At 52.2% G+C, this 14,369-nt stretch overlaps 2 protein-coding genes across 7 annotated transcripts; one reads left to right on the forward strand and one right to left on the reverse strand.

The window, feature by feature from the left end:
* The first annotated feature begins 2,867 nt into the window (after positions 1-2,867).
* Positions 2,868-10,853, forward strand: KAT5 (lysine acetyltransferase 5). 6 transcript variants are annotated; one of them, XM_035013253.1, is made up of 14 exons: positions 2,868-3,026; positions 3,126-3,192; positions 3,518-3,586; positions 3,678-3,814; positions 4,072-4,254; positions 4,344-4,418; positions 4,524-4,598; positions 5,354-5,602; positions 5,681-5,770; positions 7,586-7,726; positions 7,805-7,898; positions 9,837-9,996; positions 10,121-10,202; positions 10,297-10,853. In XM_035013253.1, the coding sequence occupies exons 1-14, from the start codon at positions 3,015-3,017 to the stop codon at positions 10,429-10,431; spliced, it is 1,569 nt and encodes a 522-aa protein (XP_034869144.1). In that variant the 5' UTR covers positions 2,868-3,014; the 3' UTR covers positions 10,432-10,853. The 6 variants fall into 6 exon arrangements, with proteins under 6 accessions (XP_034869144.1, XP_034869145.1, XP_034869142.1 ...); XM_035013254.1 differs by having other exon boundaries at positions 4,099-4,254; XM_035013251.1 differs by having other exon boundaries at positions 2,868-3,192.
* A 79-nt stretch (positions 10,854-10,932) lies between these two features.
* Positions 10,933-12,196, reverse strand: RNASEH2C (ribonuclease H2 subunit C). The gene is made up of 4 exons (XM_035013257.1): positions 11,952-12,196; positions 11,570-11,763; positions 11,372-11,491; positions 10,933-11,071 (listed from the first exon to the last, which is right to left on the reverse strand). Exons 1-4 carry the CDS (start codon positions 12,121-12,123, stop codon positions 11,045-11,047), a joined length of 513 nt encoding a protein of 170 aa, XP_034869148.1. The 5' UTR covers positions 12,124-12,196; the 3' UTR covers positions 10,933-11,044.
* Positions 12,197-14,369: the final 2,173 nt, after the last annotated feature.

Genomic DNA, 14,369 nt, shown 5'->3' on the forward strand with positions numbered 1-14,369 from the left:
CAGAGTGGTAATGGGATTGCATTTATACAGGGATTTTGAGTTTCATTCTGAGTGACAAACCACTGGTGGATTTTGATCATCAGGGTGACATGGTGTGAATTTATATATATATATATTACTTATATAAATAAATAAATTATTTATCTATTAGAGAGAGAGAGCATGTGTGCATGTGCACAAGTGGGAAGAGGGGCAGAGGGAAAAGCAGATTCCCGGACTAGGGGCTAGATCCCAGGACCCTGAGATCATGACCTGAGTCAGATGCTTAACTGACTGAGCCAGCCAGGCACCTGGGTGTGAATTAATATTTTTGAATGATCCCTCTTGTTCCTGTGGATGAGGCTATTGCAATAGTTCTGGGAGAAGATGGTGGTAGTTTGCATCAGAGTGGTAGTGGTGAAGGCAGACAGAAATGATAGAGCCTAGAGTGTCTGCTGACTGGCTGAGTGTGAGAGGAAAATTGGATGACTTCAAGGTTTTTGGTCTGAGAAACTGGATGGATAAAGCATCACTGACAGGGACAAGAAAGATAGTGGGAGGAGACAGTTGGGAAGGAAGACCAGGAGTTTGGTTTTGGACATGATCTCTAGACAACCAGGTAGAGATGCTGAACGGGCAGTGAGGGCTGAGTTGCGGGGAGAGATCTAAGCTGAAGATATGAATTTGAGAAACCTCAGCACATGAATGGTATTTAAAGCCATGAGCCTGCAAGGGATCATGAAGGGAGAGTGTGGAAACAGACATGAAATCCAGGGCTGAACCTGGCGCCCGTGAACATTTAGCGGTCATGGACAGGAAGAGGAACCAGCAAAGGAGATAAGGAGCAGCCACGGAAGTTGGATGAGAACCAGGAGGGTCTGGTATCCTGGAAACAAGGACAAGAGTGTTTCAAGGATGAGACAATGACCAACCATGCCAAATGCCACTGCCAAGAGCATTAAGAAGCAGCCATGGGATTAACATGGGTTGCTTGTGACTCTGACAAGGCAGCAGGGACTGAACTAGTGCTAACTGTGATACACAGCAGGCCCTGGATAAACATTTATTGATTTATTGATGGTTATCAGCGAACGGCCAATTTTGACAGTCTTCCGATTTGTCCTGTTCTGGTTTTACCTCCTTCAATCCAAGGACAGTGCCAGCAGGGTGATCTTTCCAAAAGGCAGATAAAATCATTACCCCATTTATATCTTCTGTGCAAATCATGCTGGGATGAATATCTAGAAAGTTGTACATATAAAGAAGGATGCTTGTAGCACTGTTTGTAATAGGGGAAAATCAGAAATAACTTGGAATATTCAAGAACAATTGGTTATGGTAGCTAAGATGCATCTAAACAACAAATCACAATGTAGCCATTGAAGTAGTGCTATAGAGTATTTAGTGACAAGGGTTCAATTTATGTTGCTAAGAAAATGAACTGGGAACAGCACAATATACACAATCAAGAACCTACTTTTGAATTGAACAGACAACACAATAGTCTATAAAGCAGAGGTTGGCAAACATTTTCTGTAAGGGGCCAGATAGTAAATATTTTAGGTTTTGTGGACCATACCCCAGCACAATTATTCAGTCTTAATGTAAAGGCCTCATAGATAAAACATAAATGAGGAGTAGTCGAACCTCATAATTTTCATGTATCACAAAATATTCTTCTTTTGATGTTTTCCCAGCCATTAACAAATATAAAAACCATCCCATTTGCTGTAGGAAAATGAGCAGAGGGTTGGATTTGGCCCACAGGCCAGTTTGCCCACCCCCGTTCTACAAGACAATCAACCAAAATGTTCACTCTAGACATTTTCTTCTGATGATCTGAGATCATACTTTTCTCCCCTTTATCGTGGTCTGTCTTGGGGGGACAGTTTCCTCCCAGATATGTGCTTGGCTCATTCCTTCACCCCTCTAAAGCTGTGCTCAAGTAATAGACTTACAGCCAGGCTTGCCCTGAGTACTCTATTTAAAACTGCAACCTCCCTACCCATCTCCTTTGGCTTGCACTTTTTGGGGGGGGGGGGTGTTCTCATAATACATATCACTTTTTTATATACTAAATAATTTAATTTAATTTTTTATTTTATTTTTTTTAAAGATTTTTTTATTTATTTGAGACAGAGAGAATGAGAGAGAGACAGCACATGAGAGCGGGGAGGGTCAGAGGCAGAAGCAGGCTCCCTGCCGAGCAGGGAGCCCGATGCGGGACTCGATCCAGGGACTCCAGGATCATGACCTGAGCCGAAGGCAGTCGCTTAACCAACTGAGCCACCCAGGCGCCCATAATTTAATTTTAAATACACTTGTTATCTATATCTCTCTTTCCTCCCAACCCACAAGGCTGTAAGCTCCATGAGGTCAGGCTCCTTTACCATATTCACTAGTGCATTACAGGCTCCTAGAATAATGCCTGGCACATGCTAGAAGATCACTAAATGTCTGCTGAACGCATGCATGAATATTATTTTTTGAGAAATCTAATATACAAAACAAGCCGAAACATCTGCATCCCCAACCCCAAGGAAGGAAGTCCACAAACCCGACAGGCACAACTTCGGTTCGCAGTCCCGCCCACTTCTCCAGCCTCCCAGTCCCCGCCAGTACCCCCCACCACCGCGCCCCCGGCGCCAAGCACGCGCAGTTCCTCCTGGCGACACCTCCTGCTCCCACTAGGAGACGCCCGAGCCCGGCCGTCCTCAAAGCACAAACCTGGTCCCACGTGGCCCGCGCCGTAGCCACGTGACCGGCGTCGCACCCGGTGGGCGTCACGTGACGGACTCCGCTTTCCTCCAATCGTTGTGCGCCTTTCGGGGATTCCGCCCAGGACTCGGACCGAAACTTAAAACACCCCACTCTCCCGCCAGCCAAAAGGCACGGCTGCCTGCTTCCAGCTGGGCAGCGGTGTCTCTCAAAAGTCTTCTTCTAGAGAGGTTTCAGGAGGCGCGGGCCTACAGCGCGTTCTGTCCCGGAAGTGACGTCTCCCAGAGGGGCCGGAAGTGGCAGTGGAGGGAGGGAAGATGGCGGAGGTGGTGAGTCCGGTGCCCGGGGCGGGGCGGAGGGAGCCAGGGGAGGTGGGTAGAACCCGAGGCCCCCCAGTAGCCGACCCTGGCGCCGCGCTGTCTCCCCAGGGGGAGATAATCGAGGGCTGCCGCCTGCCCGTGCTTCGGCGGAACCAGGACAACGAAGATGAGTGGCGTGAGTGACGTCGGAGGGCGGGGCTAAGGAACCTGAAGGCGAGGGGCGGGAGGGAGCCAACCGAACCCTCGGGAGGGGGTGGGACCTCCATAATCCTGGGGCGGGCGGGGCGCAGATACCCCCCGAGGGGCGTGGCTTTCTGCCGCACCGAAGAACAGGGCGGGGCTTGGAGAGGGGGCGGCACTTGGTGACTAAAGGGGGTTTGGGAGAAAGCTTCCAAGTGCTGGGGCTTAGGGATCCGGCCTGGGGGTGGAGATCAGGTCTCAGGAGGGTGGATTCTCATCGCCTGGCTCGACTAAAGCTCCTGCCTGTGTTGTTCCCACAGCCCTGGCCGAGATCCTGAGCGTGAAGGACATCAGTGGCCGCAAGCTTTTCTACGTCCATTACATTGACTGTGAGTCCTGGGCTGGGGTGAGGTGGGGCTGCAGGGTGGGGTTGGGAGACAGCCTCTGGCATTCCTTCCTGAGCCATCCCCACTGCTGCAGTCAACAAACGCCTGGATGAATGGGTGACCCACGAGCGGCTGGACCTAAAGAAGATTCAGTTCCCCAAGAAAGAGGCCAAGACCCCCACCAAGAACGGACTTCCTGGGTCTCGCCCCGGCTCTCCAGAGAGAGAGGTGGTGAGTAGGTCCCCTGTTTCACCTTTTCTCTCCTGCCTCCTACTTTTCTCATCTCTTGGCCTCAGGGGTTTTTGGATGGGTAGAAGGCTGCACCCTTCCACTCTGGCTTCAGCTTGCAAAGGATGGGGGCCAAATTGTAGCTTCCAGAGTCCAGTAGCTATTCCTATGTCCTTGAGAGGGCAGAGGGTGGGGCTTGATTACTCCATGTTGAGGGGCCCCTACTCCCCTTTCCCATACCACCACCATCCCCACCCCAGAGGAAGACCCTGGACCTATCTCTACAGCCGGCCTCCGCCCAGGCCAGCGGGAAGACCTTGCCAATCCCGGTCCAGATCACACTCCGCTTCAACCTGCCCAAGGAGCGGGAGGCCATTCCCGGTGGCGAGCCTGACCAGCCGCTCTCCTCCAGCTCCTGCCTGCAGCCCAACCACCGCTCAACGGTACCCTCAGCAATTCCAGGGACCTTGCTTTCCTCTGAGGTCCCACCTTCCCTACCTTCTGACCCACCTTTCTTGGTTTCTCTCTGCAGAAACGGAAGGTGGAGGTGGTTTCACCAGCAACTCCAGTGCCCAGCGAGACAGCCCCAGCCTCAGTTTTTCCCCAGGTGAGTCCCCCAAACCCTTTTCTTCTTCCTCTTGTTTTCCCTCTGGCAGCCGCTTTCAGGCTCCTCTCACCACTCTCCCTTCCGTTCTCACCACTTTACTTGCAGAATGGATCAGCCCGTAGGGCAGTGGCAGCTCAGCCAGGACGGAAGCGAAAATCAAATTGCTTGGGCACTGACGAGGTAGGTCTGGGGAAGAAGGAAGCTGGGTGAAAAGGGGGGGAACATAGGCAGGATGGAGAGTTCAGTGATTGGTTTAAAAATAAACAAGAAGGGGCACCTGGCTGGCTCAATTGGAAGAGCGTGCCACTCTCGATCTTGGGGTTATGAGTTCAAGCCCCACGTTGGGTGTAGAGATTAAAAATTAAACTAGGGAAGCCTGGGTGGCTCAGTCGGTTAAGCATCTGCCTTCGTCTCAGGGCATGATCCCAGGGTCCTGGGATCAAGTCTTGTGTCGGGCTCCTTGCTCAGCAGGGAGCTTGCTTCTCCCTCTGCCTGCTTTGCCTGCAGCTCTCCCTGCTTTGCTCTTTCTCTCTGATGAATAAGTAAATTAAGTCTTTGTTACAGTTGTTTTTTTAAATTTTTTAAATTTTTATTTATTTATTTGTAAATTAAATCTTTAATAAATAAATTTAAAAAAAAATTAAGTGGTGGTAGGCAGTGATGGTTGTTGGAAGGATTAGGAGTCAGGTAGAGCTGGTTCAGGTCAGTCATTGGGTAATCTTTTTCAAACTGTAATTGAGAACTTTCCTAGTTTCCTTTTCTTTATTTGGAAAACGGGATATAATACAGTACCAGCGCCGCCCCCCCTGCCCACCCCCAACATAGGGTGGTTGTTAGGGTCGAACAAGGAAAGCTACGGAAGGGTTATGCGAGCTGTCAGGTGTCCTGCTTGAGCTGTCCCCTGTAACCTGGTGTTTTCCACTGGCCCCGGACAGGACTCCCAGGACAGTTCAGATGGAATACCGTCAGCGCCACGCATGACTGGCAGCTTGGTGTCTGACCGGAGCCACGACGACATTGTCACCCGGATGAAGAACATTGAGTGCATCGAGCTGGGCCGGCACCGCCTGAAGCCGTGGTACTTCTCTCCGTACCCACAGGAGCTCACCACATTGCCCGTCCTCTACCTCTGTGAATTCTGCCTCAAATACGGCCGGAGCCTCAAGTGTCTGCAGCGTCACTTGGTATGAGGGGCCCCAGGGGGCTGCTTTCCTACCACCGCCCTACCCTGCTCCTGCCTCTGATCCTCCTCTCTTCCTCAGACCAAGTGTGACCTGCGACATCCTCCGGGCAACGAGATTTACCGCAAGGGCACCATCTCTTTCTTTGAGATTGACGGCCGTAAGAACAAGGTCTGTGGCTGAGGGGCAGTGGGGAGTCATTGGCACTGGTGGTCTGGGGGAAATTAAATGAACAGCTCTTCCCTGTTCAGGAAAACACTGAGCAGTCTGGCCAGCAGATTAGTTCATCTCATTTTTGTTGAGTTCCTGCCGTAAGGCAGGTAGTGGGAGGTATAAAGGTGATCAATAATTAGACAAAATCTCCCTGAGTTCACAGTCCACAGAAAAAACAGATTTGCCAGCATCCACTCAGATCCCAGGGGTAAGTGTCATGAAACAAAGGGTGGGTTATGAGGACTCGGAGATGGCCCACAAAGCTTCCCAGAGGAGGTGATCTTTGATCCTTGACATGAAGGATAAGGTGGGTAAGGGGATCCCAAGCAGTGGGGTTCTGAAGGGCAGGCATGGATGTACAGATGGTGTGAAAGGTAAAGATTATTCTGGCTTAAAGGCAGAGAGGATGAGGTGAGGCGGTTCCAAGAGACAAGAGCTCAGGTGGTGAGAAGAAGGTCAGTTAGGGGAAGAGCAGGGGTCACTGCAGGTTTTGGGCTTCAAACCTGCCTTAGTCTGTGGCTGCAGGGAGGAAGGAGGGAGTAATGTGGATGCATTCAGCTAAGACTGTGAGACCACCCCTGGGGCATGGAGGGCAGTGAGGGAGAGGGAGGCATCCTGAACCGAGGGGAGAGCTCTGGCTGGGTGCTGAGGAAGCTTGAGGGAGATACTACTGCTTTCACTGCTGTCCTGTTATTTATTTATTTTAAAGATTTTATTTATTTATTTGCGAGAGAGACAATGAGAGACAGAGAGCACATGAGAGGGGGCAGGGTCAGAGGGAGAAGCAGACTCCCTGCCAAGCAGGGAGCCCGATGTGGGACTCGATCCTGGGACTCCAGGATCATGACCTGAGCCGAAGGCAGTCGCTTAACCAACTGAGCCACCCAGGCGCCCACCGCTGTCCTGTTATTAAGTGTGGACTTAGGCATCCAGATGCAGTGCCCCGCAGGCTGGTTAGAAAGCCATGTCTGATGTGCAGGAGAACATATGTATAGAGGTAAAGCAGAGCAGTAAGATTAATCATTTGCTGGGGCGACCCCTGTGGCTGTTACTTTCTCTTTCTTCTTCTTTTTTTTTTTTTTAAGATTTTATTTATTTGACAGAGAGCGCGCATGCACAAACGGGGAGCAGCACGCAGAGGGAGAGGGAGAAGCAGGCCCCTTGCTGAGCCAGGAGCCTGACGCAGGGCCCAATCCCAGGACCCCAGGATCATGACCTGAGCCGAAGGCAGATGCTTAACCAACTGAGCCACCCAGGCGCCCCTAAGGCTGTTACTTTCAATTTCAGAATACCTTATCTCCTTTGTAGGACAGGAAATCAGTCTCCAGTAGGTGTGACTGTAGGCGGGAGAGTGTTGTGGTTTTTGACAGGCACATTGTTAGACTGTTACCAGGGTAGAGCTGCTCTCCTAAACCTTGGCAGAGTCTGTCTTCCTGGAGACACGCCACAATGTGTTGATGGTTGGTGCTACAGCAGAGGGCAGTGGAAGCCCCCCCGCCCCAGCAGGAGTTAGCTGCAGGTGCGGGGAACAGGGGTAAAGCTGCCCTGGCTCCCCAGCAAGGCAGCTGGGCAGACACTTATCCCGGAGCTGGTACCCGGGCTCCTTGACACCGAGAAGTAGCTGCCTGAGCGGCAGGGACAGCCTGACTGAGAGAATGAGGCAGGCCCTAGGGAGGAAGGCTCGTCCCGTATCAGCCTCGGGTAAAGAAACCACAATAACGGCCACGTTCAAAACAGGGTACCCAGAGTGGTGACAGGCCTTTTCCTTTGCAGAGTTATTCCCAGAACCTGTGTCTCTTGGCCAAGTGCTTCCTCGACCACAAGACGTTGTACTATGATACAGACCCCTTCCTCTTCTATGTCATGACAGAGTATGACTGCAAGGGCTTCCACATCGTGGGCTACTTCTCCAAGGTGAGCACTCACCCGGACCCTCTCTCAGCCCTGCCCCGAGCCGTGTCCCCTCCTCACTCACCCACTCCCATTTTGCAGGAAAAGGAATCCACAGAAGACTACAACGTGGCCTGCATCCTGACGCTGCCTCCCTACCAGCGCCGGGGCTACGGCAAGCTGCTGATCGAGTTCAGTGAGTATCTGCGCGCTAGGCCGGGGGCTGGGGGCTGGGGCCAGGCACCTGCAGGCCCAGGCCCGGGGCTGGTGCTGCCATCGCGCCTCCCCCATAGCCTCTGGGTTGCTGTGATTGTCAGCCCTGCCACCAGGTGAGCTGGCCAGAAAGAAAGCTGAGACTCCCCCAAGGTTTTCTCCTTGCTCAGGGTGACCGCCCTGCTCGTCTGGGCTAGGTTTTCAGCCCCTCACTCTTCCTTGGCTAAAGTTCTAAGTACCACCCAGCTTTCCCCAATCTGACTCCTATGCTCCCCCCGAGAGCCCTGGGCAGAAGCCAGGTGAGCCCCTGTTGCTCATCTGTCTGGTTCTGGGCCATCATACAAATTCCTGAGTGAGGACCAGTGCTTTGTTTCCCTAGTTGTGGCCTGAGCCTTGCACACAGTGGATGTTCAAAATGCTGTTAGCAAAAGCAAGAAGCACTGACTCATGTGACTTTAGCCTCTGCTCCTTGGATTTGGGCAGGTCCGTCTCATAAAGCCCACGAGCGACTCTGCCCCTGCGTACATGAACTCTTCTGTGTCCCCCAACTGCAAGGCCCCCTTCTGCTTCCCAGCAGCTTACCCCACTCCATTCAACTCCCCACTTAACGGAACCCTTGGGATAATCAAGCTCTGACCTGAGAGACAGGAGGGAGCCTGAGCTGTGAAGACATAGAGGCTTGACTTGATCCAGGTCATGGTCCATTTGAGGAACTTTATTAATAGAACCCTTAGGAAGCCCCCAGCTTGGTAGAACGGGCAGATACTTAAAGAAAATGAATCTGAAGTCTGGAAGCTCAGACCTCAGTGGAGACAGGACGTGGGCAAGGTCACCAGTGTGATGTGCTCAGTCCTGCCCCGCAGGAGTGGACAGGTGCCCCAGAAGTGCCCATTGCGGGCAGTCCTTGAGGGCAGGTAGATCCTCGCCAGGGAGGGGCCGGGAGCTCCCTGCTGAGGCGAGTGTGGCCTCCAGCTGATCTGTCTGGACTCCACATGCACTGGCAGGCCCAGCAAAGCTGAGTGAGAACGCAGCCGTGCCCCCTTCCCCTTCCGTGCTGCTTTTCTCTAAAGCAGCAGCCTCTCTGTCCTGCTCCCAGCCAGGCTGCTTGGTGGAAGTCGCAGGAGATTGGGCCAGGCTGGCTGGTAAAGATGGGGAGGGGCGGGCAGAAAGGTCCGTGACCCAAGATAGTTACGACTGAGGGTGAAGAAGGGCTTCTAGAGGTAATGGGAGACACCCCAGGACCCTGAGGGAGAGAATGAAGACTCTGCCAAGAGACACAAAGCTATATAAGGTTTCACAGGGCCTGAGGGGCTCACTGGGAACTGCCTGCCAGTGGCCGGAAGTCAGCAGGGTAGAGGAGAGCAGAGTGAGAGAACCTCTGGAGGTCAGTTAGCTGTGAGGAATGGCCGCCTTCTGCCCTGGGAAGTGCCTTGGTGCCTCTCTCTTGCTTCCTGTCAACACCTAGTTGGGGCGGCCTGGTCCTGGAGCAGCTGATGCTCCTCGGGTCACAGCTGGGGAGACTGATTCGACCGCAAAGCAAATCCGAACATTCTCAGGCCTAGACCGCACGTGGGGGTCTGCCTTCCCTCTCACAGACCCAGGCAGAGTCTGGAAGGATGAAAATCAGAGGCGCTTGCCTTTCATGTCATCTTCTCTGCACTCCCCTGGCTCCCGAGTACTCCTCCAGGTGGATTATAGCTGCTCCCTCAGAACCCTCCACAGCACAGAGATGAAGAATGAATGCTCTGTAGTTCTTTTTGGGGAAACAGACGCAGCAGACAAGCCCCATGTGCCGGGTCACAGACTCCCACATGGCGGGGCCGAGATGAGAACCAGGCAGTTTACTTCTCTAACTCATGTTCTGAAACGGTTGCACAAAGGTGTGATCGCTTACCCACCCCTTCCTGCTCCCTTGCTGTAGGCTATGAACTCTCCAAAGTGGAAGGGAAAACGGGGACCCCTGAGAAGCCCCTCTCAGACCTTGGCCTCCTATCCTACCGGAGCTACTGGTCCCAGACCATCCTGGAGATCCTGATGGGGCTGAAGTCAGAGAGCGGGGAGAGGCCACAGATCACCATCAAGTGAGCCTGGCCCTACCTCCTGTCCTGGGGGTGCATGGCATGGCCCCTCCTCACTCCTGGGGTTCCTGGGGGCTTGGGGCAGAGATGAAGGCTTCCAGAGGGCCTGATCTTTGCCCTCCCACAGCGAGATCAGTGAGATCACCAGCATCAAGAAGGAGGATGTCATTTCCACTCTACAGTACCTCAACCTCATCAACTACTACAAGGTAGGGAGGCAGGCAGGGGGAGACAGGTGTGTGGAGGGCTGCAGAGTGCGGGCCCTGCGTGGGCTGACTCCCCCCGGCCCCCTCTCCCATCCAGGGCCAGTATATCCTCACACTGTCGGAGGACATCGTGGACGGACATGAAAGAGCTATGCTCAAGCGGCTCCTTCGGATCGACTCCAAGTGTCTGCACTTCACTCCCAAGGACTGGAGCAAGAGGGGGAAGTGGTGACCAGACACTGTCCACGGCGGTGGCAACAAAGCAGAACTGGGGCTGACGGCACATCCCAGCCCTACCGGGGCCCCCGAGAGGCACACCAAGGGAGGTGGGGCTGAGGACAGCTCTGTAAGGAGAGGACAGGCCTGGTAGGGCCTGGCTGGTGCCTAGCACCGAGGTGAGCTCCGGGCTCAGGTCAGCTCCAAGGTCAGCTGGCTGCCCGTCTGGCCCTGCTATGAACCAGGGACCCTGCGGAGCCAGGCAGCTGTGTACAGTGCGAGGGAGGCGAGGGGGGGGGGTGCGCTCTGGACAGAGGGCTAGTGGCTGTAAAAATTTCTTCTGTAAAATAGGAGTTGGGGGGCGGGGTGGGTACTGGCTGCGAAGTTCTGGCCTCTCTTGCCCTCACTGCCCCTTGGCAATAAATTGTTTCTACGGGCCAGAGCCATGGAAGTTTCTTGTGGGAGAAGGGGCAGTGCCAACTTAGGGACTCCCAAGGTGTCCACAGACTCGCAGGTGCTGTGAAGAGCTTGTTTATTGGGGGGTGAGGGAATCCGTCAGTGGTTCCAAAATGAAGAGCTGGTTTACTGGGGTGCAGGGAGCGGTGGCTTTCAATGTCAAGTTCCAGTTCTCAGTCCTCAGGCACCTGTGCGTGAATCTGCAACAGGAGTCACTACTGGAGTTTTGACACAGAGTGACTCGGTGGCCCACACTCTCTCGGAGGGACCAAGCTACTCAGAATGTTAGCCCCTTCCAGACAGGTCAGAGGTGGGGCAGCCACACTGCTCCTGACCAGTCTAGTCCTCCATTCAGACCCAAGCTCCATCTGCCCCGTGTACTCCCCAGCCCCGAAGCCCCGAATCCACTCGGGCAAGATTCTGGACAACCCAGGGAACAACCGTGAAGTCACAGGGTCAAGGATGGGGCCTGGAAAGGTGAGGCCCATCCGCCTACTCACCGCTGCAGCCAGACGGGGCCAGGTGAGCGCCCCGCGCACTTTGGCATCCGGACCGGGGATGGCCTCCAGGCCCCACAGCGTGAAGCGGCCGAAACTGGCGGTGGCTCTGATAAATTGGTCCTGAGGAAGGGGCCCGGCTCAACAGCGGGACACCGCGGCCGCCCGCACCCCCCTCCAGCCCCGACCCCCTGTGCTCACGAAGTCCCGCTCCAGCGCCTCGCGGGGTACCGCCAGCTCCTGCTGCTCTCGCAGTTTCGACGAACCCTCCGAGAAGTCCTGCCCCAGCAACACCTCTCCCTTCTCCTCCATCACCATCACGTATCCCTCAAGGCCGGGCGGCAGCACCACCTCCTCGCCGCGTAGTCTGCGGCCCCGAAACGACACTTCGAGTCCTGTAGGAGGCGGGCGCAGTGTCTCGGTGAGGGCCTGATTCCGGCCTTGCGGGGCAAGCCCCTCGGAGCCCTCCCCCCACCTCCGGTGGACCACCATCCCCAGGAGCCCTCGCGCCGCTCCTCGCCGAGGAGACCGCGGCGTGGGCGCGGGGACTGCCGGGAGTCGTAGTCCGGCGCTGAGCACTCACCATCTGGGCCCCGGCGGATGGCAGGGGTGAAGAAGCGCTCCACCGGGGCGGGCCCGTTAGCCAGGACCTCGCAGGGCAGAAGGTGCAGCGTGGCGTGGGCGGCGTCGCGCAGCGTGCCGGGGCGCAAGTGGATGCGGCACTTCTCGACCGCCGCCTCGTCGCTGCTTTCCATCCTTCGCCGCTTGCTGGCTAAGGCCAAAGCTGGCGCGGAAAACGCGCGGAGCCTGTCGGGAGGCCGGGGGCGATCAGCGCAGAGGCTCCTGGGAGGCGTAGTCCTTCCCTGAGGCTCCTCTGAGCCTCTGTGAGCCCCGCCTCTCTGTTCAAGTCCCAGTCTTTTTTTTCTTGAAAATGTTTTTCGGTGGTACGTTCTTATTGTAAAAAATTAAAACTATCCCGAAAAGTACTCTTTTTATGTTATTCGTAGGGAGAGTTGCTTGTTTGTTTTACGGGATCATCAGCCCTTCCTCAAATGAGTTGATATTTTATCTGAGTTTGTGTCTTGTTTTCCAAACCGTGACTTTTATTTCTTTGTGGTAGATTTATCAATCTTTTCTTCTTATGTCTTTTTTGTTTTCGCAGTACGTTTTCTTTTTTGGTTTCTTAAGTCCTCTCTAATGTTTATTTGTTCAGATACCCAAGTTAGATATGTTTTCTCAAGTTCTTTCATAAAACAAACACATACAAAACTGGCAATTAAGATTACAATTGCACTTAATTTATAGATTTGAGAAAGTGAAACACACCTCCAGACATCCAGATGCCGTGCGTGGTGTTCTGTTAAACACGAACAATTTCACAGAACATCAACATCAGAGGAAGTCACTCTGTGACGTGCAGGATCAAGACAAAAACAAGATCACTCTATAATCATGTGAACACCAACAAAGACAGGAACATTGTCCAAACCACAAAAATGATGAAACATCTCTCCTTCTTGGGTAATATAAGTGACATTTACCAATTACAGCTTTAGCTTTTGTCTAGGTAAAATTTGTTAACATATCCCATCCTAGAAATACTCTCACTTCCTGACAGTATCCAATCCAGAGAAAAACTATGGCTTTCTTTTCTTTTCTTTTTCTTTTTATTTATTTATTTGGCAGAGAGAGACAGTGAGAGAGGGAACATAAGCAGGGGGAATGGGAGAGGGAGAAGCAGGCTTCCCACCAAGCAGGAGCCCAATGCGGGGCTCTATCCCAGGACTGGGATCATGAGCTGAGCTGAAGGCAGACGCTTAACGACTGAGCCACCCAGGCGCCTCAGAACTATGGCTTTCTTAAACCCTCCCCCAAATCACCTAGCACAAGCCCAAATCCTATAAACCCTTCCTAAACACCCTCTTACTGAGATGCCCAACAGTGTAAGAGTAATAATAAACCCATTTGTCCAACTATAGATGTATTCCTGGTAGTCTTTGGCTGGAGGGTATTAATAGATCAAAGAGTCTTGCTTTATTTAGTTTCTATCAAGAAAAAGATACATAATACCATTTCTTCACATCTTCTTTTATGTCTGTGCAATTGTGAAGTTTTCTTGGTATATAATAGTTATTACATATTTTTTAAGTTTATTCCTAAATAGCTTTTATTTGTTTCTGTTATAAATTAGATTTTTTCCATTTTATTATTTTTTTTTTTAGAGACGAAGGAGTGGGGAGGGGCAGAGGGAGAGGGAGAAAGAGACTTTTTAAAAAAAGATTTTATTTATTTATGAGAGAGAGAGAGCAACGGGAGGAGCAGAGGGAGAGGGACAAGCAGACCCCGAGCTGAGCACAGAAACTGATGCCTGGCTTGATCTCATAACCCTTAGATCATGACCTGAGCCAACATCAAGAGTCAGTGGCTTAATCAACAGGGCCACCCAGGTGCCCCATTTTCCATTTTATTTTTAACTATTTTTTATCTAAAGCAGAGGTTGGCAAATCTCACATATGATCTCTGTCACAGTTACTCAGCTTTGTCATTGTAGCATAAAAACAGCTATAAACAATATGCAAATAAATAAGCATGGCTGTCTTCCAGAAAAACTTCATTTGCAAAAACAAGAAGTGAGCTGGATTTGGTCTGCAGACACAGTTTTCAGGGAAGCTGTTGATTCTCACACATTAGTTCTTAAACCAGATAGATACTGAATTCTTCTATTATTTCTAAGAGTTTTCAGTTTATTTTCTTGGGTCTTCCAGAATTAAGTCCTTCCACTTCCAAACAATGATAACTTTGCCTCTTCGTTGCATTGTGTAATTTGTAGCATTTTCTAGCACTTTCAGAACAATCTCACATGTTACTAATATCGGTGGACATCATTTTCTTTTTCCTGAAATTTTCATGGGAATGCTTTGCTATTTCACCAATAATCATGAAGCTGCCTTTCGATTTGTTACACATGTCTGGTTAAAGCTATACTACTAACTGGCTGTTG

This window comes from Mirounga leonina, unplaced genomic scaffold (genome assembly GCF_011800145.1).
Source record: "Mirounga leonina isolate KUSES-001 unplaced genomic scaffold, KU_Mleo_1.0 Mir_166, whole genome shotgun sequence".
Taxonomy (NCBI): domain Eukaryota; kingdom Metazoa; phylum Chordata; class Mammalia; order Carnivora; family Phocidae; genus Mirounga; species Mirounga leonina.

Excerpts from the sequence above, each read along its gene's own strand:
- RNASEH2C (XM_035013257.1), bottom strand. The coding sequence starts at position 12,123 with ATGGAAAGCAGCGACGAGGCGGCGGTCGAGAAGTGCCGCATCCACTTG. Across the intron at positions 11,764-11,951 it reads CATCCGCCGGGGCCCAGATG|GACTCGAAGTGTCGTTTCGG; the intron begins GTGAGTGCTCAG and ends CGCCTCCTACAG. Across the intron at positions 11,492-11,569 it reads AGGCGCTGGAGCGGGACTTC|GACCAATTTATCAGAGCCAC; the intron begins GTGAGCACAGGG and ends CCCCTTCCTCAG.
- KAT5 (XM_035013251.1), top strand. The coding sequence starts at position 3,015 with ATGGCGGAGGTGGTGAGTCCGGTGCCCGGGGCGGGGCGGAGGGAGCCA. Across the intron at positions 3,193-3,517 it reads GGACAACGAAGATGAGTGGC|CCCTGGCCGAGATCCTGAGC; the intron begins GTGAGTGACGTC and ends TTGTTCCCACAG. Across the intron at positions 3,587-3,677 it reads CTACGTCCATTACATTGACT|TCAACAAACGCCTGGATGAA; the intron begins GTGAGTCCTGGG and ends CCACTGCTGCAG.